Source organism: Phoca vitulina, unplaced genomic scaffold, assembly GCF_004348235.1.
Source record: "Phoca vitulina isolate PV1807 unplaced genomic scaffold, GSC_HSeal_1.0 scaffold2, whole genome shotgun sequence".
Classification (NCBI taxonomy): Eukaryota; Metazoa; Chordata; class Mammalia; order Carnivora; family Phocidae; genus Phoca; species Phoca vitulina.
Genome location: NW_022589705.1, coordinates 83,353,176 through 83,380,500, shown reverse-complemented (window position 1 = coordinate 83,380,500; position 27,325 = coordinate 83,353,176). Strand labels below are relative to the sequence as shown.

General features: G+C 51.0%; 1 protein-coding gene across 1 annotated transcript; it reads right to left on the bottom strand.

The window, feature by feature from the left end:
• Positions 1 to 1,612: 1,612 nt before the first annotated feature.
• Positions 1,613 to 21,317, bottom strand: IL22RA1 (interleukin 22 receptor subunit alpha 1). Its single transcript, XM_032418045.1, has 7 exons — positions 21,205 to 21,317; positions 16,906 to 17,038; positions 15,772 to 15,950; positions 13,957 to 14,132; positions 7,961 to 8,099; positions 3,789 to 3,910; positions 1,613 to 2,735 (listed from the first exon to the last, which is right to left on the bottom strand). The coding sequence occupies exons 1-7, from the start codon at positions 21,245 to 21,247 to the stop codon at positions 1,785 to 1,787; spliced, it is 1,743 nt and encodes a 580-aa protein (XP_032273936.1). The 5' UTR covers positions 21,248 to 21,317; the 3' UTR covers positions 1,613 to 1,784.
• Positions 21,318 to 27,325: the final 6,008 nt, after the last annotated feature.

Below are 27,325 nucleotides of genomic sequence, written 5' to 3'. Positions count from 1 at the left end.
AAGAGGAGGGAGACACATCTGGGTGCAGAGAACGGAGGACATTGTATACTCGGGAAGGTCATGCTGAGGCAAGACTTTGATCCTGTTTCTCAGAAATGTTCAGAACAGGCTTTGGGACAACAGGGTGATGACAGGACCTGGCCCCTTAAGGACCCCATCGGGGGCCCCCTTCCTTACGCCCGCTCCGTCTCATCTCTGAGAATCCACACCAGTGTGGGAAGCTCCTCCTCATGATGAGGACAGAGATGCTGGGTTTGAGCTCCAGCCGTGTCCCGGCTTCAGTGGGGGGCCCCGAGCTGGGTGCCTTCTCCTCTCTGGACCTTGGTTATCTCATCCTAGGGTCACCTGAGAGGCGAATGATACAAAGGACGGGCCAGCACGCTACAAGCACGAGCAAGGAGCCATTTCCTTACGGAGCAGCGGCCCCAGGGGCAGAAGGGCAAGCGAGTGAGCACCAAGCACCAAGCACTGTGAGCACCGAGCACCGAGCTCCGCACTGGTTCTGCTGAGGTGTGGGGGAGGAGATCTTCTGGGAATGCCACCGCACTCCCAAACAACCTCCCTCTGCAACCTCAGGGACAAGGCTCCATTTGTCTTTGGACCCTGTTTCCAGAAGGCCCTGTCATCCCTCCACCTCCCCCAGGTAGTCCAGCCCCTCTGGCCTGGCCTAGAGCAATTCTGAGAAAATCAGGATAATTCGAGCCCATGAGAAAACACCCCATGTGAAGCCACCCTCAACTGGGGGAGTGGGTCACTCACTGTGCAGCCCGATTACAAAAAAATCACAACAGGACGTAGCTACCATTGATTGGGCACTGCCCATGTGCCAGGCACTATTAAGTACTTTATAGACATTATTCATGTCATCCTCACCACAACCCCGTGGAGTCCGTGTTATGATCCCCATTTTACAGATGAAGAAACTGAGGTTTTGAGCAGTGATTCATTTGCTTGAAGTCATACAGCTGGTAAGTGGTAAGGCAGAAATTTGAACCCAGATGAGCTGAGCCCAAGGCTGAGTTTTCAAAGTTGTGAAGTGCGTGCTCTTTCTTGTGGGCCACATGGACCCCCGTTCCTTAGGAACCCCGCTCTCAGGAGAGGGTCTGCAGCTTCTGCCGGCAGAAAAGGCTTGTGTGTTCTCCCTCATGGGAGGACCTGCGTTTCACCTGCGGTCAAGCCTCTAGCAGAGGAGAGAAGTTGAGATGGTGTGATTTCCGACAGCGGCTTGGGTGGACCTGAGCCCCAGGCCGCACCCCTCTCTGGAGTCTTGCCTTCGTGCTACCTCTGGCCTTGGCAGAAGTGCAGGTTGTTCTGGTTTGGCCCAGGCTGCTGTGAGGCGTCCTTTCCAGGCTCCATTTTTCAGGATACAGGAACCACAGAGGAGGTAGAGACCTCACTCTCTGTCGAACTAGATCATGAAACTGGCCAAGAGTGGGGTGGAGAACTTTGTGTCCAGCATCTCAGAAGCTGGGGGAGCTGGATTCCGTGAAGTCTCCCTGCATTAACTCCCGGCACTTGACTGTCCCCTCCTGCCCCGCAGAGCTCATTTGCACATGATGCACACCCGGAACTCCTCTGGCTGGAGTCCTCATCATGCCGTTTTGCTCCAACCATAGCTCAGCCGTGGCAGGGGCCCCCGGTCCCTCTTCCCTTTGGTTCTTTCAAGGGGACTCCCCCAAGGCGGGGCTGCAGAACATGCAGCAAGGTTGGGTGTGGGAGCGATGGCCAACGATGTGAGCTGGGTGGGGACGAGGAGGAAGCCCCAGGCTTGCCCTGTTCTCTGCTCAGGCCTCCCACTGCACGGTCAGGGCCAGGCCTCTGAAGAGAGAGTCCAGTTCTGTGGGCTGCTCCAGGTCTGAGGCCTGAGAGGCTGGGCTCAGGGCCTCCATCTCAGACATGGGACCCTCGTCCCTGGGACACACGAGGGACTCCAACAGGCCCCAGGGACTTGGTTCCTGGTCTGTGGGGGAACATGAGAGGGAAGGAGTGTGCAAAGGGAGGGATACCGGGTGGCCCTCGATCTGGACAGAAGAGAGGAGGGGGAGCTGACCCTTTAGGTACGATGGTGTCCCTGGTTCCCCTCTGTGTAGCACACTGGGGTCAGGTACTCTGTCCGTGTGAACTCCCAGATGCTGCTGGAAGAAATTTGCTTCTTGGGGGTCCTCCATATCCAAGGAGGTCACCCCTTGCAGAGAAAGGCCATCTGGGATATAAGTTCCAGCTGGTGCCTTTTTCTGGAGCTGACCTTTAGTCCTGAGGTGTTTGGGACTGGAGAGTGTCACAGGTGGGGAGTCTCTGCCAGAGCCTTCCCCACAGGTCCCATAGGAAGGCCAGCAGTCTGGAGTGGTCTGAAGGGTATAGGAGGAAGGCTGGACCTCAGACATGGCCTGTGCAGTGTAGGATGGAGGTTTAGCTTCGGGGGTTACTTGAGGTGCATAGGAGGGGCGCCTGACTTCGGGGGCAGCCTGGGGTGCGTAGGACAGTGGGGAGAGCGTCTGGTGAGGTGGCACTCCAGATGGCCGGAGGATGGAGATGTCTGGCTGCCCGAGATAGGCGATGTCAGACAGGCTGTGCGGTGGTGGGGCTTCCGGGGGCTCCCTGGGCCCGGAGACCCTGACTTGGGAGTACTGGACGGGCTGGGCCAGACTGCTGGGGCTGCTCAGGTCAAAGACAGGGATCAGCACGTGCTCCTGGATGAACCTCAGAGGCTGGAAGGTCAGTACTCGCTGGACATTCTGTGCAGGGACAGCAACAGTCCACCCGTTAGAGCACGTTCTAAGCTCCCTGAGGGGGCCATGGATGGTTGGGGTCCTCCATGGGGAGGTGGAGGGGAGGGGGAAGACCACTTAGGGGACTTTTCAAAATGCACATCCCCTTGGCTTTCCAGAGATTCCTCTAAGTCCTGGGCCTCCCTGAAGGGACAGGGCTCCCAGCCCTTTAGGTGAGAGCCACTTCTAAAGTCTGGGTTATCCCCAGGAGAGAGATTTAGCCTGTGGCTTCTCTAGAAGGTAGATAATCCAGGAAGTAGATGACTCAGGTTGGAGGTTGCCTTGGGCTACACTCTTGAGGTGGTGGCCCACACTGCTCCTCACTCACGGACCCTTAAGAGCCCAATGGAGGGGGCCAGGTGTGAAAGGATAGGGGATAAGGGGAAGCTGGGAGAGTTTTATAGGAAATGGTTCATGCGGGCTTTGACATTGAGCTAAATGCCCTCAGACTCCCCTGTCCCTCACACAGTAAACAAGAGCCAGCTCCTAGAGCCCCAGACCGGTCAGATCGGGCCTCTGTAGCAGCAGACCCTGCTACTTTAGCGCTGAGCCAGGGCTGGCCACCATACTGGGGCCGCCAGTGGGACTTGGGAGGTTTATACAGGGCTTAGAGGACCTGGCAACACTGGCCCGCGTTCCCAGGCGGCAGTACTTGGCTGCCCATATCGACAGGGCGTGAGCCCCAGGGCTCCCCATAGTGCCCACCCCTCCTCGGCCCCTCGCAGAGGCCTGTGCTCTCAGGTCCTGTGTTACCTGCCTGGACATGGATGCTTTCAAGTTGCGTGGGTTTCTATTCCAAGCCCACTATTCCGGTCACCTACCCTTCTCCGATACACCCTGCTGGGCCATGTCTTTGTAGACTTTAGGTTGGAGAGGAGAGACGAGGCCTAATTTTCTGCACTGTGTGCTTATCCCTGCCCTTCAGGAAGAGCCAGGGGTCCCTGGGCCCATATCCCCCGCTGCTCTGGGGTTTCCCCCCCCCCCCGACCTCTCTCTCCTGCCCCAGGTGCAACTGCTCACCAGGGAGTTGGGAGGCGGAGGCGGCTTGGTGACGTATCTGTAGCTCAGGTAGCAGAGCCCGGCGACGAGGAAGCCCATGGAGAACAGGAAGGCGCCTGAGAAGGAGTATGTCCACATCCGATCTGGGGGAGCACAGGGGCCAGAGCAGGGAGACTGAGGCTGGGATCTGGTCTGGGCCCAATCCCGTGTGGATGCTGTGGGCTGGGTGCTTTTCCCCCTTGCCCTCTCGGGCCGGGCTTGGGAAGGCCTCTCCTGCCCCCAGCATGGGCGGGGCTGGGTCAGGAGCACAAGTAGAGGGCCGCATACTAGACGGCTAAATTTCCAGGATTTATAAATCATATTCCTACACTCAGTAACATACGTTGTATGTTCCCGTCCTGACAAATATACTTTTCATCACAACCTGGAAGGCCAGGTTTGAGTTTTGAATTCTTGGACTCCTTGGGGTCTCATGCTGAAATGTGGAGGGGCAGGGAGAGCCTGCCACGGTCCCCTGGCCCACCGCAGCTCCATCCCTCTCTGCCCACCGTGCACATGCATGTGGACTCCCCAGCCCGCACGGTCAAGTTCATCCATGCCCCTCAACACATAGCTGCCTACTGGCCACCCTTAGGGCTGAGGCTCTGCGCATCAACAGAGGATCTCCTCTCTGGAGAAAGGATGCAGGGAACAGATCCGTTAGACTGGACACAGGCTCAGGGCATTTGTACAGGGAATTTCAGGGTCCCAGGTACCCAGAGTGTGGGCTAGAAGGGAGGTCACAGGCTGTAGGGGGACCTGTGCATTTGGACCTACAGACTCTTCTTCATCTTGTGGGGAAGGCCGTGGCCAGAGCAAGGCCAGAGCAGAGCCTTCTAAACAGGCCTCTCTGGCCCTCCCTGGCAGGGGGCTCTGGGCGGAGGCAGAGGAGGGAGGTGGCAATGGCAGGGGCCTGCCCCCCTACAAAGGTAACAGGCTGGGTGTTAGGAAGACCTTGCTTGGGATGAAGCTTGTGTGGCACCACCCTTTCTAAAGGGGAAGCAGAAGGACGACTAAGGGCTTTAGTGTGGAGCCTTCTCCCTGTGGTCCCGCACCCTCGGGATGGGCGCAGCCAGTTCTTGGCATGACACACTTCCTGTCACCAGCCCCAGTGGGACTGGGGGTGGGGGGGGCGGGTTAAGGAAGCCGTAGTTGGGATTTTTGCTAAAACTGGCGATTTGTGTTCTCCAGGGGTTTTGACTCTCCAGGCCACCCTCCTTCCATTCCCCCAGGTGGCTTCAGCGTGGGGTGCTGATCGCTGGCTGCCAGGGACCCTGGCAATTGCTGTGAACCCCGGGAATCTCTGGAGCCTCCACTTCCAGCCCGTGAGGCTTGGGCCTCCCTGGGTCAGCTTCCCACTTCAGTGATGCCCTGTCCCCCGTCACGTGATAGTTCCGTTGCTGCTCCAGGGAGAAGACAGGACCAGAATGCCTACTGGTGGGGGAACACCACCGCTCCTCTGGCGGGGTAGGACGGGGGCTTGGAACATTCCCATGTGCCATTTCACGCATGGGAAGGCAGGAGGAAGTAATGGAAACCACCCTGGAACGTGGGGTGTTAGAGGTCTGCCTCAGCCGCCAGCACGCTGAGAAGCCTTCTCTCTGCTGCACGACCGTCTCTGGGCTACTCCGTACTGAGAACAGTAGCCAGCAGTTATTAAGCTCCTACTGTTTGCCCTGTGTGGCGTGCTTTACCTCTGATATCGCACCAAACAGAGAGGGCCAGAGATGCTCCCTTCTCAGGAATAATGAAGCTGAGTGTCAGAGAGGCTAAGTGCCTTGACCAAGGTCACACAGCTACTCAGTGGGAAACAGGCTTGTCATGTACACCTACAAAGCTCTCCTCACAGGCACTGCACAAAGACGCCTTAGCTTCCTTATCTGTAAAAATTGGAAATGGGGTGAGAGTCCTTTCCAATATCAAGATACTGGGATGTTGCTCTGTGACCCTCCCGGACATCCTGAGAGGTAAAGTGGGAATTCTGGACTCCGGGGATAAGAACAGACCACAGGCTATGGGGTCAAGGGCAGGATCTATCACTCTGAAATGGAAATAAGAGGAATAAATGTGCAATCGAGAGGCCCAGCTGTAAACCAAATTGCAAGGTGCAGCTTCAAGATCAGGTGAACTAACTAGGTTCACTGACCAGCTATGTGGTGACTGGTGAGCTCTTTAGCCTCTCTGAGCCAGAGTTCCTCCTCTGTAAGATGTGGCTGAAGCTACCCAACCTGCAAGGTTGTTATCAAAATTCAATGGGGGGCGCCTGGGTGGCTCAGTCGGTTAAGCGTCTGCCTTCGGCTCAGGTCATGATCCCAGGATCCTGGGATCAAGTCCTGCATCGGGCTCCCTGCTCGGCGGGGAGCCTGCTTCTCCCTCTCTCTCTGCTGCTCCCCCTGCTTGTGCTCTATCCCTCTCTCTCTCAAATAAATAATAAAATCTTAAAAAAATAAAAATAAAAATTCATGGGATAATATATGTAGAGCATTTAACACAGTGCGTAGCAATGGAGTACTTACTAAACGGTAGGAATTGTTATTCATATACTTTATTTTTAAGGATGATGTGTCTTCTATATGTCAGCAAGAACTAGCCAATAAGAAGTGTGATTATGTAAAAGCAGCTACAGTCTTAGGGAAAAAAAGGTATCACATCATGAGCTAGATCACATAAGGACAAGCCAACAAAAGGATAAGGGTAGAGTGGTCTGCATGTTGTCAGAAAGCAGGGGTGTGGGGCGACGGGGCCAGCAATGGGCGAGATCTGTCTAGCCCATCCAGGGGAGAGGGTCACAAATCATATACAGGCTCCCAGCGTGGTGTCTATAAAGCTGGATTCCTTTTCCAGTTCTGCTCTCGCCAAGTTCTATTCTGGTCTCCCCAGGGGCGCTGTCCCCAGGAAGGGCATGCTGCTCTACCAGGCACTTCTTCCCCTGAAAATTAATGCACTGGGACTCGGCTGGAGAAATCAGTCTCTTGTGGGTTCTTGGGGCGACTGGTGAGTTGAGTTTCTGGACAACATCGAGGACCAGAACCTATACGATGATGATTCTACCGAGGTGCAGTTTACCCTCGGGCCCAGCCTCTAGCGGCCACCTTGCCTCTGTTCATCAAAACAGAAATCACCTACTGACATCATTACTCTGAAGCTGATGACTAAGGAGGAGACTCTTTTTTCCAAATCCATCCGACCCACTACCATCACTTTCATCTTCTAAACTTGCAGCTCTGAGCATTACAACATTTCTATCTCTGTGAACATGAACACTAATAAAAATATCATGATGCTTAACATGAGAGTCGAGTTTCAGTGTGCTAGAGAAAGGGAGCATGGGGCACCATCTCCCTGGGCCGCTGACTCAAAACGATTTCTATAATAGCGCCGTGTTGAGAACATGGGCTCCTGAATTCAGCCTAGTTCTATCCTTCGCCACCTGCATGCCCTTGTGCAAGTTACTTAACCACCCTGAATCTCAGTTCCCTCAGTAAAACAAAGTGATAATCGCACCTGTCTTGTAGATGGCTCATGAGGATTGTGCTTTGTGGTGCCTGGTCCCTGGTTAGGACTGCAGAAATGCTAGTTCTCGGGGCGCCTGGGTGCCTCTGTCAGTTAAGTGCCTGCCTTAGGCTCGGATCATGATCTCAGGGTCCTGGGATCGAGCCCCACGTCGGGCTCTCTGTTAGGTGGCAAGTCTGCTTCTCCCTCTCCCTCTGTGCTCTCTCTCTCTCCCTCTCTCTCAAATAAATAAATAAAATCTTAAAAAAAAAACACAAAAAGAAATGCTAGTTCTCATCACTGCTACTATTCTTTCACTTTGGAACATATTGAGGGAAACTTTTATCTTCTCTGCTTTCCCTTCTGCAGATTATTTCCCAGGATATCTCCCCTGGGTTAATAAAGCGAATTTGCTTTGCTAGGGTACACAGGAAGCTGGCCAGGGAGAGGAAACCCAGCAGGCTGGAGGGGGGGATTAAACGTGTTTAATGATAACCCATCAGCTAACTCAGTGATGGATTAACTAAGACGACTTCGGTAACACTAATAATCCTGCAGTTGTGTGAGCACCGCCAAACCTCACCTCGGTTACAGGGAAGAGAGCACAGAGCCGAAATTTGAATTCAGGAGTCCCGCCTCCCTCTGGTTTCCGCTGAATTTACCTGGCAGTGTCTTCACTCGGCACACGTAGGGGGCGCTCTCTTTGGACCAGGTTGGAACAAAAATCATGATGGTCCCAAGGAACTCTGTGTCAGGGGTCAGGCCAGTGAACTCGTAGTCTCTCTGCTTCCCTCCAAGGTGCTGAATTTGACAGAGAACCCAGAGTGACTCCTCTTAGGCACCAGTCGCCACATGGAGCCCAAGCAAGCCTGTGCACACCTCTGCCTGGGTCGCAACACTCAGTACAATGGTGCCACCAGCTACCCAAACCAAAAACTGGTGGGTCAGTCCATAATGCTCTGTTCCTGTTCCCCTACCCTCTGCGCCATCACCACCATCACCTCCAGCACCATCACCATCGCTACCACACTAGCACCTTCCCCACCATCACCGCCGTCACTACCCAACACCTTCCCCCCAGCACCACCATCACCACCATCATCACCATCACTACCACCATCACCACCAACATCATCATTATCCCTCCTTCTAGTTTTTTTCCTCCTCCTCCTTCTTTATCTAACATCAAAAACCCTTGACTATCCATCGCTCTCTGGCCTTCCTCATCGCTTCTGCCTTAACTGGGCCTCAACACCTTGAGCATGGACCCTTGCAGTGGCTTCCTTATTGGTCATTTGTCTCTGGTTTTGTCCCTGTCCACCTCCATATTCATCCTGGTGCCCAAGTGATATTTCTAAAAGATCAGTATAATTCCAATGCTCCCCTATTTAAATCTTTTGATGGCTCGGCCCATATCATGGATAAAACCCCAGTCCCTGCCTCCCTGTCCACTTACCTCTCTCTATGGACCACCTGGCACTTTGGGCTCCAGCAATGCCGAATACCTGCTCTTCCTACCACATCTTGCCCGCTGAAGCAAGACCTTGCTCCTTTGCAGTTGCTGATCCTTCTGCTGGAGCTCCTTTTTAAACTCTCGCCTTCTGGTGTGTCTCTAACCTCTTGACCTTGAACTCCTCCTTTGGCTGCCTTGTTCCACCATCTGGTTCTCATCCTACTTCTCATTGGTCTCAGGGCCTCAATTCTGTTGTTCTGCAAGATTTGCTCTTCATCCAGTTTTTTCTCTCTCCACTTACTCTCTCACTGAGTGATCTTATCTGGACCCATGGCTCCTGAGATCACCAATGGGTAGAAAACTCCCAAACTTAGCAAGAGCTGTCAAGTTGGACGTGCACTTCCAGCTCAGTGTTGGGTGGCACCTCGTGGGCATGTCTAACTCAGCATGTCCAAACGTGCTGATCTCTTCTAGAAGTCTGGGTCCCGCTCCCTCCCAAACCCTAAACCTGCACCTGTGTGTGATTCCCTAGCTCTGTTCATAGTGTCTTTCTTGTTCCAGGATTCAAGACCCAGAGCTTGAAGCCATTTTTGACAAAGCCCCTCTCATATCCCTTGTTTCTAATTGGCCTTAAATGATCCACAAACCTTCCTTTAAAGGGCCAGAAGCTGTGTTCTTGGGTGTTCAAAAACTAAGAATTTTCTTCTTTAGTTCTTTGCATTTCAGCTACGTCTTCCCCTTTCCAGGAACATGGAAGCCAGAGTTTAGGGTTATTTTTATTTTTCGAGGAGGGGTGTAAGTGGGTGAAGGAGTATATAAACAGATTTTGCAACTTATTGTTTTGTGTAACTCATACAGTTGAAGGTGCACACATTAAAGATCGTGTGACACAAGTCCAGCAGAGTTGCCAGGTCCCAAGATTCCTCCTTCCCCAGATGTTTTACTGCCTCTGGCCTGCTTCAGGCCCAGTGATTTCCAGCCCCTAACATTGCAGTAGGCCCTAACTTTCTACCCTGATCTCTCTTTCATTTTCACATTTGGTCTCTCTTCTTTTTGCTCCCAGCAATTTATAGCTTCTTTGGACCAACCCTCCCTAAAGCAACAACTATAAACTCTGGCCAAACCACCTGTCGGCATTGGAGAGCAAGCAAAAACAGGCAGATACTGGAGAAAGGAAGCAGGGAAATTCACTGGGTGAATTTCTCATCTTTTAAAAGGTCTTTTAGCTTAAAAGCAGGCTTTCACCTTGTTTGATGGTTTAAACCTAAATAGAAACCGTGTAATCTTACTGGTATGAATAATAAGGAGACAGAGTTCTGGGCAATCCTAACAGCTAGAAAGTGAGGGGAGAGATGGCAGATAGGAGAGATCCACAGAGATGGAGGCCCAAGTTCTGAGTATAAACTTGGCCCAAATCCCTGCCTGGCCCCTGAAGCGAGTAGGGCAAACTCCAAGCAGCCCAGGTAAAGGTGAAAGAATGGGACTGAGATTTTGGAGTTTGAAGTTCAGCCAAATTACCTGTCTGCTAAAACAAAACAAAACAAAACAAAACAAAACGAAACAAAATAAAACTCTTTGGAGTAATAGAACAGAATCCAGATTCCCTCCACTATACTATTCGCAACATCTAGGATACATTCCAAAATTGTTAGACATGCAAAGTAAGAAAAAACGTGATCCATATTCAGGAGAAAAGACAATCAATGGCGGCCTACTCTAAGATGACCAAAGTACTGGAATTAGCAGACAATGATTTTTCTCTCTCTCTTTTTAAGGTTTTATTTATTTATTTATTGAGAGAGAGTGAGATTAAGAGAGCAGAAGCAGGGGGAGCGGCAGAGGGAGCAACAGAGGGGTAGGGAGAAGCAGGGAGCTCAGCAGGGAGCCCGATGAGGGGCTTGATCCTGGGACCCTGAGATCATGACCTGACTGAAGGCAGAGGCTTAACTGCTTAACTGACCGAGCCACTCAGGCACCCCCAGACAATGATTTTCAAGCAGCTAGTATAAATATGCTCAAGGAAGCAGAAGAAAATGTGCTCATAATGAACGACTAGGAAATCTCACTAGGATGTAGAAACCAGGAAAATTGGAAACTTTAGAACTGAAAAATATAATATCTGAAATAAAAATCCCACTTGAATGGTCTTAGTAGCAGATTGGAGTTGAGAGAAGAGTCAGAGAACTTGAAAGCAGATTAATAGCATAAGGAGAATAGCGGTGATGGTCACACAACTTTTTGCATGTACTAAAAACCATGGAGCTCTACACTTTAAAAGGGAGGATTTTATGGTATGTGAATTATATCTCAAAAAAAGGGCAGAGATGGGGGCCTGCGTGACTCAGTCGTTAAGCGTCTGCCTTCGGCTCAGGTCATGGTCCTGGGGTCCTGGGATCGAGCCCGCATCGGGCTCCCTGCTCAGCGGGAAGCCTGCTTCTCCCTCTCCCACTTCCCCTGCTTGTGTTCCCTCTCTCGCCGTGTCTCTCTCTGTCAAATAAATAAATAAAATCTTTTTTTTTTAAAAAAGGGCAGAGATGTCAGAATGCTGTCTTCAAGAGATGCACTTTAAATATAAGACACAATTAGAGTGACAATAAATGGAGGTAAGGAGATATGCCAGGCAGGGATGCCTGGGTGGCTCAGTTGGTTAAGCGTCTGCCTTCGGCTCAGGTCATGATCTCAGGGTCCTGGGATTGAGCCCCACATCTGTCCGTTGGTGCCCTGCTCAGCAGGGAGTCTGCTTCTCCCTCTCCCTCTGCCCCGCACACCCCCGCTTGTGCTCTCTCCCTCTCACGTGCGTGCACTCTCTCTCAAATAAATAAATAAATATAGTCTTAAAAATAAAAAAAGACATACCAGGCAGACTGTAAGTGTGAGAAGGCTGGAGTGACTCTATGAATAACATGTGAAGTAGACTTCAATACAAAGAATAATACTAGAGAAAAAAAAACATTTCATAATGATAAAAGGGTCAATTGATCAGGAGGCTGTAATAGTTAGAAATGTGTATGTGTTTGAGAACAGAGTTTCAAAAGGCATGAAGCAAATCTGCAAAGAATTAGAGGGGAAAAGAGACAAATCCACAGTCCTAGTTGGAGATTTTAATACTCTCAGCAATGAAAAGAACGATAGCTCTTTCCCAAATCAGGAAAGATATAGAAGATCTGAGTCACACCATTAGCCACCTTTATCGAATGGATATTTATAGAGCGCTCCGCCAAACAACTGTAAGACACACATCTTTTCAGTGCACGTGGAACACTCACCAAGATGGGCCATATGCTGCGCCATAAATGTAGAACTGCAATCATGCAGAGTGTGTTCTCTGACCACAAACTGAATTAACTTGTAAATAAGATATTCACTAAAGCCCAAATATTTACTAATAGATAGTGTGAAAGGGACTTGCCCTGCTCAGTAATTTCTAATTGCTCCCCTGACTACAGAGATAAATAGACCTTCCTCTGTCCACCACCCCAGACCTCTACCTCCCAGCCTGTCCGCCCAGGCTTCCCTCCCTCGCCTCCCCTACGTCAGCGGGTCTCAAACGTCAGGGTGGGTAAGAAGCACTCCGGTTGCTGACTAAACACTCAGACCCTAGAGATGCCACTTAAGAACTGCATTGAGTAGATCGGAAGAAGGCCCAGGCACCTGCATTTTAAATAAATACTGCACGAGATTCTGATGCCACTGGTTTGGGGCCATGTTTTGAGAAACTGTTCTGCATGAGAAACTGGTCTGCCTGTCTCCATCCTGGGCAGTTTTTTTTTTTTTTTTTTTAAATTTTATTTATTTGACAGAGAGAGACATAGTGAGAGCAGGAACACAAGCAGGGGGAGTGGGAGAGGGAGAAGCAGGCTTCCCGCGGAGCAGGGAGCCCGATGTGGGACTCGATCCCAGGACGCTGGGATCATGACCTGAGCCGAAGGCAGACGCTTAACGACTGAGCCACCCAGGCGCCCATCCTGGGCAGTTTTGTGCTTTCCAGGAAGGTTTTAAGTTTTCCTGCTTCCCTCTCTGATCATGGTGGGGCAGTCTAGGCCAGGGAGCGAAAAATGTGGGCTGTGAACAGAGCCGGATCTGAATCTTGACTATGCTATCATTTGCTGAACAATCTTGAGTTAGTGCCTTAACCTCTCTGAGCCTCCGTTTTCTCATTCAGAAGACGGATATGGTAGCCCCCACCGCACAGGGTTATGGTAAGGAATAAATGATGTCATAGGCCTGTATTACTTGACATGCCACAGAAGTTGGTATTAGCACCAGAACGTTTTCTGATCTGGAAGTTTCTCCAGAACTCTGAGCTGCCATCTCCCCTCCCACCTCCCTGCCCCTACTCCACGCCACACAATACCTTATTTTCCTCTATCTATAGCTATTTGAATTCTTGTTTTAGCTCCTTTCCCATCCACTAGATTATAAACATCTTGGGTGTGGGAATAGTCATTCAATGGAATTGCGGACTGTGGCATAGGCTAGGGAGAAAACACATATTTCCTGCATACAAAAGAAATACCTTGTATAACATTTGGCCATTTATGCCCTTGCCTTCCACCTTTCATTGTTAGTGATCTTAAGACACCGCCCGTACCCAGTTCCTGCAAATGGTGAAGACCCAGCAAAAAGAACTGTAGCAGTAGAAATAGATTTCAGCATTTTCCAAAGTGGACATCTGAAGATGTTAATAGAGGTTGCTCTCCAGGATATTATAAGGTATTAGGCAAAAAAAATAAAGTTAAAAAATTATGCAAAATAATGGGGCACCTGGGTGGCTCAGTCTGCCTTCGGCTCAGGTCACGATCCCAGGGTCCTGGGATCGAGCCCCGCATCGGGCTCCCTGCACCGCGGGAAGCCTGCTTCTCCCTCTCCCACTCCCCCTGCTTGTATTCCTGCTCTTGCTATCTCTGTCTCTGTCAAATAAATAAAATCTTTAAAAAAAAATTATGCAAAATAAAAGGAGTCTCTCTGGTCAAGAAATTTGAGAGAAGTCGTATTCAATAAATTGAAACTGGAGTCTTGGCTTTGCAGGACTTGTCAGAGACTTTAGTAGGCTCTTGTCTGTGTGATCTACAAGAGGGAGGGCTGTGTTTTGGAAAATGCTAATTTACATAAAACATCTCCTTTCTACTTGAAGCAATGCAGATCTAATCGACAGGGAAATGAGTTTCCCAGGCAGGGAAGGACCAGGGAGGCACATATATTTACCATTTGGTAGGTGTGGTTGACCTGGAGCTCTAAGCGGTAGAATAGGTCAGAGAAGATGTCCTCCAGGGTAAGCCGGTGGCCATCCCCTGCGCGGATAGGCGTGGAGGTGGGATGGACGATCATCTGGATGGATCTCACCTTGGGGATACAGGTCACATCGGGTGGTTTGATGGTAGCTGGGAAAGGGAGAGAGAAAAGCAAAAAGAAAAGACTAGAATCAGCCAGCAGTGTTTGAGGTTGCCCTGGACCAGGGGACATGACTGACTGCCTCCCCTCTCCTCCCACCCAACCCCAGCTATGCTTCTGAAAACAACAGCTAAACAAACAGGTGAAAAGAGAAAAGTGCTTCAAGCAACCGGTGTTTGGGTTTAAGGCTGGCAAAGGGGTGCCCAAGGGTGAGTGGGCAGAACCCAGGGAGAGGGGCACTGGCCTCCTAGATTAACGGTGTCCTTGTCCCTGCCTCCACAATCCCCACCTTGAGTCTGCCCAGAGCTCCCTTTTCCTTGGTCTATTGGCAATGACAGCTTTGGGGACTGAGGGTTCAGCTATATAAACTAAGTAATGTTCGAGGTGCCCCAAATTATTGATATGGCCTCAAAGGCCAGGTCTGAGACTTCAATCTCTCTCCAGATGTGATTTTCTGAATAACCAAATAACCTTTACTGGTTTACAGACCCTTTTAGGAATTTGATGAATGCTACGGATCTTCTCTCCCCCAAAATGTACATATACAAAAATTTTGCACTCAATTTCGGGGATTCATGAGCCCTACTTCCCCTGAAGCAAGTTTATAAAAATCCCTCAAGGGTCCACTGACCTCCGAATTGAAAACATCGGAGCTAGAAGAATGTTCACTTCGGTTTTGTTTATAAAATTGAAAAACTGAGTTAAAAGTCCTCAAAAAGGGAATTGGGGAAGTAAATTAAGACTACCTCCATAGAACAGATCATTTTGCAGCCGTGAAATGTCATGCTGTGGAAAAGTACTTAATGATGTGGGCAAATGTTCCTGAGGGCATTATATGAAAAGCAACCAGCCAACCAGGTCACAAAAGAGTAGAGACAGTTGCTAGTAAACATGGTTATGTTTAAGTGTTCAGGTTATTTTGGACTTCTTTTATTTTTCTTTGTGCATTTCTATATTTTCCAGATTTTCTATGATAAATATGTATTAATTGAATAAACCAAGAAAAAAAATAACTCATTTAATTTTATTTTTTCTTTTCTTGGAAAACCACGTGGCTGTGAAGTCCATTAGTGAATATCACCACCTACTCAGCTTGTGTGGGGAGTTTGGCAACTCATATTCATTCATTCATCAGTTACGTAGTGGGCATCTCCTCCATGCCAGGCCCTACGCGAGGGACCGAGAATGCGGGATTCCACGCCCCCGCTCGGAGGCAGGTGGGATACAGGCCGGCAGATGCCCTCACTGTGGATGGTGATAGGAGCTATGAAGACAATGAACAGTTGACCGTGACAGAGAGTAGCAGATGGTGACATCGTGAAATGAGGTCGCTGGGGCCGAGAGCGGGGACTCCCCCTTAGGAGGTGATGTGGAAGCCCAGACCAAGACTGAGGATTGGAAGAGTCAGGGCTGGAGTAGGTCACTGAGTTAGGAGCCCTTGGCTGGAGTTGAGAAGCCAGAGGAAGGTGAACTGACCTCGGGAGGCCGGGATGGAGCTGGAGAAAGACCAGCTGCGCACGGGATGCTCTCTAGTTGGGGCGACCTTCCCTGAAAGCCTCATCTCGAACTGCCCCCTGCCCTTCCGGGCCTCCCCCCGCCCCTCCCCTGCAGTGAGGGGTGCCCACTCACTGTGTTGCAGTGAGCTGAACCGGTCGGTCATCTTGGTGGCTGACCGGCCTCCCGCGCTGAGGGCAGTTACACGGGCGTAATAGAACTCCATGAAGTTGCCCGTCTCCATGGTCAGGTTGCAGGATTTCCGGGTGATCCGCTGGCAGCCCTCCTTCGCCAGCCACTCTCTCTCTCCATACCTGTAGGCATGGGAGGGGCCAGAGCACACCTTGAATGATTGAGCCTGGCACTGGGCCTGTGGTTTATTAATAATGATAACGATACCTAATATTTACTTAGCACATTCTGTGTCCCAGGCCCCTTATGTGGCTGATCTGTTAGTCCTCACAATGATCCCGCGAGGTTCAGACATGGTTCTCCTTCCTTTTTGAATAAGGAAGCTGAGCCTTAAAGAGGTAAAATTTGGGCAGGTGTTTGGAGCATGCATTTGGGGAGCCAGGACTTGAACCTAGCCAGTCCGAGTTCACATTCTGGGCCCATCGTTACCATCAGGCTTTGAGGCAGGCACTGTTATACCTATTTTACAGATGAGGGAACTGAGGCTCAGAGAGGGGAAGTGACTTGCCATGGGATGAAGTGGCAGGACCAGCGACGGCACCCAGGTTTGCAGACCCCTCAGCCCATGCCAACCTCTTCCTCTGCGTAGGAAGAGAGACGGGCAGGAATAGGGGCAGGGGCTTGAGGGGGTGGGCACGACTCTTTGTTGACCTAGTCTCCCCAATAATAATAAAACGATTTTATTACCTGCCAGGCACAAGCACTCATGACTATCTTGTTTAATCTACCTAACAATCCTATGATGGAGGCACTCTTGCTGTCCTTACTTTATGCGTGGGGAAACTGAGGCTTGGCGAGATTACCCCATTGCCCCAGGTTATAAAGGCCAGAGATGGCAGGTAAGCCTGGGCAGTCTGACTCCAGAGCCTGCACTTTTAACCATTATTTTATCCTCCCTTTGCAAAAGAAACCACAAAGGAGCAAAGCTCTGTCTGGCAGGGGCTGGTGTAGGCTGTGTCACGTCAGACGGGGGGTGGGGTGTGGGGCGGGACGTGGGGACATATGATAGAGGGGGGTTTTCTTGGAAGGGCTGGTTTCAGAGCAGAGTCCGAAAAGGTCATGTGGGGGGAAGCCTACTTTTTATACTCGACGCTGTAGACAATGTCTGGGGCGCTGTCCAGCCCGCTGTCCCACGTCAGGATGTTTTCGAAGTTGCTGGACTGGAATTTTACGTGCTGAAGAAGATCCGAGGTGTCCTCAGCAATGTGAGCTGTGGGAAGTGGGAGCAGGGTGAGCAGATGGGCACGAGGATCCTGGCCCCAGCCCACCAACGAGCCGTCCGATGAGGAGGGCGGTATCAGCACCCACTCACCAGAGACTGCAACGATCACTGTCCTCCTTCGCTTCTTTTTAAATTTGTTATTGAGCTATAATTCGCAGCCTGTAAAATTCACCATTTTAAAGCGTGCAAATCGGGGGTTTCTGAGTATATTCACAAAGTTGTGAAACCATTACCACTCTCTAATTCCAGAGCGTTGTCATCATCCTAAAAAGGAACCCTGTGTCTGTTAAGAGTCCCTCTCCCTTCCTTCCTTCCTTCCCCCAGCCTGAAAGCAACCACTAAGCTGCTTTCTGGCTCTATGGATCTTCCTATTCTGGACTTTTCATGTAAATACATCCTGCGTCCCCACGGCAGCGTGTGAGTGCTGCCTTTATTCCACGCCCCTGACGACACTTGTGACCATCTCTCCTTCACTTCTGGACATACCTGAAGTGGGCATCCTCACCCACGGGATATCGGAAAGACGCTCAACTACACGTCAGCTGTTCAACTAAAACATCAAAGAATAACTTTCCCAGAGTCAGTAATTCCAGACAGGGCTGGAGAGGACGTTTGTGAGCTGAACCAGTCCCTGCCCGCCTGGCCCCGGGAGGAAGGCAGAGCACAGACTTGCCCGGGGCAGGGGCTGCTGACGGAGGCCACATACGGGCAGGGCGACCCTGGGAAACCTGTTTTCTTCATCTCTAAGGTGGGGATGATTCGACTTACCTAAAGGCAAAGACTAATGACAAGAGCGGCCGCTGACACCTGTGAAATGTGTTTCAAGTGCCAGGCACTAGGCTAAGTCTCTTCACTAAACCCTCCTGACAACCCGAGGAGGCAGTTACTATCATGACCCCCATTTTAGGGATAAGAGAAGCAGAGGCTCAGAGAGGTTTACCTGCTCAGTGTCTCGGTTAGTATGAGACAGAGCCTGCAGTACTCATCGTGGTGCTAGACTGGTCGTGGGGGAATACCATAGGGCAGGGAGGGGGCAGCAAAGACCGAAGCCCCAAGAAGAGGACCAGGGAGGGGCCCCTCTCCCCGAAGCAATCTTGAACTACAAATGGAGCCTTTACTTACAAAACTCTTCTCTCAGCCCTCCCGGCTTGGTCTGTGGAAAGGAAGAGGGGTTGCAGGAAAACGGCGGCCAGAGCCGGCAGCTGGCTCTGAGCATGCTCAGAAGGGCCTGGTTGGCTGGGGTGGGAAATAAGCAGGTGCGCGGACCCAGTTGCGTCAAGGCCTTGGGGCCCTGTGTGCATATGTCTTTGACGTGTGTGTGCCTCGCTCCACCCCGGACATGGCCATGACCACCAACAGGCCCACGGTGTAAGGAAGTGGACAGTTATTTATTCCCCACTCCAAGTCCACATACAATATTTCTGCAAGAGGGGTCCATGGGCTTAGGAAGCACCTGTGGGGATGGGGAAGAGTATCTGGATAGCCCGACCCTGCTGTGCATCCACTGGTTAAGGCCACATTCCTCTTTGAATCTGAGTTGGTCAGTCCCAACAGCTATAGAAATGTTTGTGTTCCAGGCTTCCTGGAGCTCCCAGAACAGGACTTGGGGGACTTGAGGGTTAGAGGAGACGTGTCTTACTGCCTCTAGCCAATGTGATGGCTATGCTACTGAGCCCTGAGGTGTGGCCGACATCTTGTTTGGATTTGAGTCTGGGCAGAATTGGGGTCTGATCTGGAGGGAGTGGTCCTGGATTCAGGGCTCGGTCTTAAGATGAGGGAGGGAGTACACCTGAGGTCAGAACTGAATGGTAGCTTCTGGTGGGGTGATAAAGTTAGGGCAGGAGAGAGGGAGGGTGGGATTTGAGAGAAGGCCAGGGTCTATCTGGGGCTGGGCTTAACTACCGCTAAGTGGTGGGTTAGGGGTGGCATTGAGAAGGTTGCTGGTTGGGGTCAGTATCCTGGTGGGCTAGTTGTGGTGGGAAAGCCTGGCGGCTGGGGCTGAGACATGCTCGGGAGGTAAGGGGCCCAGGCTGGGAGGAGGTTGGCACCATTTTCCAGGAGGGAACTGAAGTTGGCTTCCAGAAATGAAGTGGGTGGACCTTGGATGGAGTCTTCTTTTAGGGGGCATTGAGGGCTAACAAGATCTCTCCCTTAGGATGCCTGGGTGGCTCAGTCGGTTAAGGATCTGACTCTTGATTTTGGCTCAGTTCATGATCTCAGGGTCCTGGGATCAAGCCCTACATCGGGCTCTGTGCTCAGTACAGAATCTGCTTGGGATTCTCTCTCTCCTTCTGCCCCCCCCCCCCTGCGCTCTCTCTCTCTCTAATATATAAATAAAATCTTAAAAAAAAAAATCTCTCCCTCTCCTGCCCTGCTCATTCCTTTCCCCCCTTAAAGCTATCATGTATTCCTCAGCCTGCTTTGTTTCTGCACTTCCTGGGTGAAAGTCTACATTGTGAAATCCTGGGGACACATGTGTTGTCTAGAAACTGACAGACTGGTAGCCTCTATGAAAGAACGTTTTCATATTTGCTTGAAAAAAACAATTTTATGTCAACAAGTTGGGAAACAAACAAAAATAATCCAAAATATTCTAGAATCAGCCTAAGAATGCTGGGGCAGAGGAGACCTGGGGTCCAGAAAACCTTCTCGGCTCTTAACAACTCCTGAGGTTGTTTCCCCTTGGTCCCCATCTGTGAGGGTCAAGAGCCTCTAAGACTTCCAACCAGAATGGAGTCTTTGGGGGATGCGGTGAGTCTTCCTCACTCATCAAGGGCCCAGTGCGTTGGGAGTGCCCAGCTTGATACCAGAGTTGAACAGACTGGAAGGGCCCAGGAAGCAGCTGGAAACACTGTGGATCCCACCAGCTGACACAGGGGACAGCAGCAGAGGGGGCTGGGAAGCCTCAGCCCTTTATGGGCTTCATCCTGCACTTGAGCTAGAAGGGGCCTTGCAGAGGCTATCCCTCCCCGCTCTTCAGTCTGGACTATGCGTTCACTTCCTGAGAAAGTTCCCTGAATTTTATGAAACGTCTCGGGAGCAGAGAGCCAATCTGGGATCTCACATATCTGCCTGAAAGTTCTCTATAATTATAAATCAAGAAATCCACTTTATTGGATTTGGAAGCTATGCCCTTTAGCCCTGTTTTCAAAAGGGCCCTGATGTTTTAAGATCTTTTAATGCAGCAGACCTGGCCCTTCTGGCAGAAAATGCTCTGTTATTTTTTAAAAATTTTTTATTTCAATTAGATTTAATTAACATATACTATATTATTAATTTCAGAGGCAGAATTTAGTGATTCAGCCGTTGCATATAACACCCAGTGCTCATTACTTCAAGTGCCCTCCTTAATGCCCATCACCCAGTTACCCCATCCCCCACCCACCTTCCCGCCAGCAACCCTCAGTTTGTTTCCTAGAGTTAATGCTCGTTTATTTATTTATTTTTAAAGATTTTATTTATTATTTGAGAGAGAGAGAGTGAGAGCGACACAAGCAGGGGGAGCGGCAGAAGGAATGGGAGAAGCAGACTCCCCGCTGAGCAGGGTGCCCTATGCGGGGCTCATCCCAGGACCCTGGAATCATGACCTGAGCCAAAGGCAGACTCTTAACCGACTGAGCCACCCAGGCGCCCCAATTAATGCTCTTTTAGATCTAGTGTGAGGGGTCAGAAGAGGCCCCCCTCAGGTAGTGGAGAGAAACAATGGCCGCACTCAAGGTTTGTCCGTCTGTCCTTCTCCCCCCTCCCCTTGTTGGGCCAGTGCCGGCCAGAAGCAGAGGAAGGGATGGTACAACTATCAGAACTATTCGAGGGGTCCAAGGATGTCTGCCTCCCGCAAGCCAATTCTCCACCCACTGAGGTGAGGGCATCTGGTACCCCAGTTCAGACAGCTGGCTGCATCCCCGAGTCTTGAGGTTAGCTGAGTCTCCGGAAGAAGCCAGGTCTGAGGGACCCTTGCATCCTCCCCGATACCCTGATGTATTCCCCAATTCTCCAGGGAAACTTGTCACCCAGGGCAGCCCTGGTGGAGGAGAAACTGAAACTGGCCGTCCTGGGGCTGCGTGTGTGTGTGCGCGCACGCGGGCGTGTGGAACCCTGAGGGTTCTCCTGGGCGTGGGGGTGGGGAGTGTGACCACAGGGCAATGGGCACTCACCTGCCAGGGATCCCGCGGCCAGGATGGTCAGTAGCGTCCTCATGGGGCCGGGCTCAGAGCCCTCTTTTGGCTTCGGCTCTGGGCTGAGCACGGATGCAGCGCTGGGCCGCTTTGCCGCCTCCGCAGCGCCGGCTCGGCCAGGCCTCAGGGGCGGGGAAAGGAGGGGAGGGTGGGGCCTGAGCCGGGGAGCCAGGTGCAAAGGTGTCTGGTCTGTGTGCTTCGGAATTCCAAGTCCTGGGCAGGATCCAAGGGAGTTCCCTCCCCACTTGCTGAAAACAGTAACAGTGACAGGCCAGCTTGTTTATCTGGTCTGGTGGCTGATTCAACCCAAGACTTCTTCAGTGCTTTATCAGGAAGCTCAGAGGCAAAAAAAAAAAAAAGGGCAAAAATTTGACATTGTGTTTCAAAAACCTGCAAGATGCCTGTGATTTTTGTCCCTGTGATTTTGTCAGGAATTTATCCTGAGGACAATATCTGGAACAGACAGGGGCAGAGAAAATATGTTCCAGAATGTTCCTTGTTAGCAAAGGAAAAGCTGTGACTCCCTGGCTTTGTTCTGGCAGGAGATATAGGATGTTTGCTGCTCCTCCTTGTGCCTCATGGCAAAGCAGGTTCCCCGTGTGGGATGACAGCTTTGGGGATAGCTTTCCTTCTAGAGAGGCTGCTGGAAGTGAGAAGCCCAGGTATTCTTATCTTGAGCCTCTGGGGCCCGGGACCTCCAAAAGGTTTGGAAAAGAAAACAGATCTCAAACTTCAGTGACTCTGCTGTGCTAGCATTGGGGGCAAAATTCATGAATGGGTTTTTGGTTTGGGACAATGAGAATCCACACTGCTCACCTGAGTGGTTACTCTGCCATCTAGAGCTGTATCCGTAGGGATTAACGTGAAGTTCATTGGGATGGGTATTTAGGAAATGATTTTCTCCTTCTTGCTGGGCCTCAGGGAGGTTGAAGGGGCCTGGACTCCCATTAAGGTGGACATAGTCAGAGATCTGTGTCCCTGGGAAGGGTTTGTCTGGCCCTGGCCACACAGCAGGAGGCTGAGGACTATGCAGGAGGACTGGATCCTAAGCAGCCTCTAGAGGCATCGAGAAGCCTATGGCTTCTGGATGTAGTAGGATGTAATATCCTGCAATCTGGGGACGCCTGGGTGGCTCAGTGGGTTAAGCATCTGCCTTCGGCCCGGGTCATGATCCCAGGGTCCTGGGATCGAGTCCCACATCGGGCTCCTTGCTCAGCAGGGAGCCTGCTTCTCTCTCTCTCTCCCTCTGCTTGTGCTCTCTCTGTCAAATAAATAAAATCTTTAAAAAAAAATATCCTGCAATCTGCGTTTAAGTTTTTATTTTCTGTGTTGTAAATGTTTTCTTTCTATCAGCTTTGAGTCTTTGGTAAAGTTTGTTTGACCAAACAGCCAAATTTGAGCTGTGCTTTGGGGGAATGAAGGTAAGGCTTGTGCCAGTCATTTCCTGTAATTTCAGAAAACGATAAGAATGTGGGAACATTCAGACTTCATTTTTAATAATAAATAGGAAAAAAAAAAAAGGAAGACATATTGTTATGTCTAACAATAGAGGGTTGGTTAAATGAATAATGGTTTGTCCACCCAGTGCAAGATGAGCACAACCTTGCAATTGAATAGTGCTGGAGAAAATGTTTGGCGGCCAAAGATTCCCCATATTTTGTGAAATGAGAGGAAGTATGGCATACGCTATGTACAGTACAAGCCTGGTTAAAACACACATACATACACAGGCGCCTGGGTGGCTCAGTCCGTTAGGTGTCAGGCCGTGGTCCCAGGGTCCTGGGATCGAGCCCTGCATGGGACTCCCTGCTCGGCGGGGAGTCTGCTTCTCCCTCTCCCTCTGCTCCTCCCCCAACCCCGCATGTTCTCTCTCTCTCGCTCTCTCTCTCATAAATAAATAAATAAATAAATAAAATCTTAAAAGCCTTTGAGCCTTTGTCCAAGCTGTATCGCTGCCTGGAATCCCCTTTCCACCCCCCTTTCCTATCTAATTCCTGTTCATTCTCCAGACCTCTTCTCAAACTCACTTCCTCCAGGAAGCCTTCCTGGTGTGAGCCTCTCACTAGGTTGGGTTAGGAGCCCCAGCTCTGTGCTCCCCTGGCCTCCTGAATCTTACCCATCCTCATGGGTGTCACACATTGGGTTTGTTCTCCCCATTGCCGACTATGGGGACAAAGGTGTAACTTGCTCTCCTTGATATCGCAGCATCTACCAAGAACTGGCAGAAAGCAAGTGCCTGGTCATGCTTGCTGGATGGATGGCTATGCTGGGGGGAGCTGGCCAGTACTGGCGGTGGCCACCCTAAGCTGTAGAAAAAGTACATCCTAGGGCGCTTGGGTGGCTCAGTCGTTAAGCGTCTGCCTTCGGCTCCAGTCATGATCCCAGGGTGCTGGGATCGAGCCCCGCATCGGGCTCCCTGCTCAGCAGGAAGCCTGCTTCTCCCTCTCCCACTCCCCCTGCTTGTGTTCCCTCTCTTGCTGTGTCTCTCTCTGTCAAATAAATAAATAAAATCTTAAAAAAAAGAAAGAAAGAAAAGAAAAAGCACATCCTAAAATGACAAATACTCAGGAACGTGACCTGCTTCTGTCCCTTCTTTCAATACCCAGGGATGTCAGAACCTGTTTTGCAGAAGCAAGAACACCAGAGGGCAGTGGGCTGTGCGCTGGGGGAGGGGAGAGCGCCCCTGGTTGATAACTCAGCAGTGAGAGCGCCTGAAAGGGGTCCCTGATCGCTCATGGATGGTGAGAGCAAGGAACTAAGCCCTGGCAGCCCACCCTTAAGCCTCTTCTTAGAGAAGAGCCTGAGAATCAGACTCACCCTGGAGTCCCTGGTTCTAAGCTGGGGCTGTGTCAATCAGGGACATTTACTTAGTGTTCCAGGTCGGGAGCCTGGTTCTGCTCCCAAACCTGCACCTGACTCCAGGTGACCTTGATGGGTCTTGTGTCCTCTCTGGGCCTCAGTTTCTTTGTTTGTAAAGGAGGCTTGGTCTAGAAGTCCTCTAAGGGTCCTTGGGGTTTGAGCAGTCATTTTGGGGTTGGAAAGCTCCCCTGACATTCCAGAATTCCCTTCATGGCTACTGTCAGTGACACAAACACAATTTTAGCTCAGCGTTTATTGATTCTGCTTATAATTTCAGCTCTCTCTCAGGGTAAGGAATTCCTGAAGCTTATTACATGCTTAGAAGACCACGCTTCTTTATCAAAACATTAAGGAGATCTGTGTCTCATGCTAGAACTGGGGGTCCAGTTTCATATGTGCCCCGGGAACCAGGAAGTGAACAGAACGTGTGCTTTGGGCAGACAGACCCGGGTTCGAATCCCAGCTCTGCCACTGAATCTGAGGTGTGCAGGTGGCTTAATCTCTGACGCCCAGCTTTCTCATCTGCAAAAGGGAAGTGAGAATCTCTATTCCTCAGCGTTGTTGGGAGGATTAAACATGCCTATGTCTCTAGACAGTTTCTGAGGAGGAGCTCTCACGGGAACCTCCCGTCACAAAATGAGGAACCAAAGACCAAGGGAGGGCCTTTAAAAACCTTTGCAAAAACCCGGACTCCTGGGTGTCTGGGTGTGGGGATGGCGGGAGTGATACTTCTCTTAGAAATCTGAGTTGCCTGGAGTTTCTGAGGCCAAATTCCAAAGGATGAGAGAAGCAAGGGCATTGCATCCTAGAGATTAAGCTCTGTGGCTGGAGTGGGGGAGGACATTCCATGACAGGGCCCGGAGCTCAGAGATAGGAGCTGGGGTGCGGGGAGTCTGAGCCCCTGTTGGGATCTGGCTGCTGAGATGTCTACGTAGTGCCCAGAGAAGCCAAGGCTTACGGTGGGGTGGACTATGCTTTGCCAGAATGGATGGGACTCGCCCTGGGGGCATCGACACCTGGAGAGGGGCCTCCCACCACCTGCTCATGGTTTTTCCCTCCAAGGCATGGTACTCCGAGATGTTCTTACCTTAAGATCCCTGCCTCCTCCTCCTCACCCACTTAGAGAGGCAGGGAAGGGGGAAAAAAACCTCCTGATAATTTATAAAAAGCTGTCAAACCTCTGCATTATGTATCATCATGTGCCAAGGGGTGGGGCTGCCTGGGCTGGAATGGGTCCTGGGGCCAACCAGTATCTCTTGAGTAATGGACTCGTGGAACTGACTCACTCATTTAGATATACTTTCTGGTCTTTTTTTTTTTAACCCCCCAAATTCTCATCACGTTAGCCCCATTTGGTGCACACAGTGAATGAGTTTAAGGAAGCTGTAAGCAAATAGCCAACGATCAAGTCCTAAACGATGGGAAATAAGAAGTTACAGTTAGGGGGTGAAGGTACTGTTTTGTCTTCCACATCTGCTCCCTTCCTCGCCAGTTCACTCACTGAGTGGCACTGATTCACATGCGACAGGAATTTGGGATCTGGGATGGTGTCATCTAATATGCAAGATCTCTGGCTGCCTTATATATAACTCAGCCATAGCCAGCCCCTTACTGACTCCAGTTCAGAGATTAATTCACTCGTTCATTCCTTCATTAATTTATTCAATACCAAGCTTCCACCCTACGCCAGGTGCTGCTGCCAGGAGGAAAACAGTCCCTTCCCTAAAGGAGTTCTCAGGATGTAATGCCCAGTACCCTAACCCTCCCCTCTCCCAGCTCCAGGAACCCGTGTGATCCAGCGGCCCTGTAAACCCACCACTGGCCGGAAGGTGGGCAGCAAACAGTCTAAGAGACCCTCCAAAGGTGACCTGGCTTCAGAGGGCGGGGTCAGAGGTGATTGGGATTACTTGGAGAGGAACTTCTACCCTGTTTTCTGGGAAGGACCTACTGCACATCCATTCAAGGGTCAGATGCTCCAACCTCACCACAAGCTACAATATGGATGGTCTCTTTGTGAGTTGGCAAGGATATTCGGTTACAAGAAACAGGCAGCCCAGGGAGCTGATTTAAAACTACGTTGCTGGGGGTGCCTGGGTGGCTCAGTCGTTAAGCGTCTGCCTTCGGCTCAGGTCATGAGCCCAGGGTCCTGGGATCGAGCCCCACATTGGGCTCCCTGCTCAGTGGGAAGCCTGCTTCTCCCTCTTCCACTCCCCCTGCTTGTCTTCCCTCTCTTGCTGTGTCTCTCTCTGTCAAATAAATAAATAAAATCTTTAAAAAAAACCCAAAAAACTATGTTGCTGGGAAGCCAGGGACAGGGCTGTAGCTGGGCCTCAGGAATGGACGGGAGCCAGGGTTTATCGCTTGTCATCTCGGCAGCTCACCTGGCTGCCACATTCCTGTTTTTTCTGCACACTGTGCTTTCCTGCTCCTTGGAGAGGGAAATGGGGCCACAGCAGGTTGGAACTTACCTGTTCTAGATCCAGGCAGCCAAGACTTCTGAATTCCATGGAGAGGGACTTGTTGGATCAGCTCAGGTTGGGTCTAGCATCTGCCCTGGCCCCACTAAATGATGACGATCAGCAGGCACCGTGCTGGTCAGTTCCTAGGTAGTCCTGGGAGAGTCACTGGAAGCTGGGAGCTTCTTCTCAGCAGTGATCTACTGGAATGAGTTCAGGTTTGCAAGGCCAGCCATGGAGGATGTTCTGTATCCTTCCCTGGACCATTGTTGCAATAGGGTGCGATGCCAGGGTTGTGGGTACAGCTTGGGCCTCACTGTAGCTGGTGACCTGGGTGTTCTTCCCCCGCCCCCACGGCACTCATCTTTCTTATGCACTCAGCTTGATGGATTTCAACAGCACAGATCAAGGACTCGCGCGGGGGGTGGGAGTGGGGGCACTCTGCACAGGACTGACAGGGTTTGTGGATACGTTCCCCAGCTCCTGCTCCTGGCTGATCAAATCTGGAGAGTCCAACACTGAACCCCCAAAGCCCTCCAGGGGGACTGAGCCCCAGTTGCCCAGAACAGTGATATGTTTATGTACCTGGACAGTTTGCCTTCCCTCCCTGCCTGGCTTCCCACTCCCCTATTGGTGCTTTCTGGAAACACAGCACTACTTTATACCCCCAAATCCTAGTCTCTGGGTCTGCTGCTGGGAACCCAACCCAAGACCCTTGTGATCTAAGAGCTAGATGAATGGGGAGGAGCTTTTGAGAAATAAGAGCACACACATCTCCATACAAT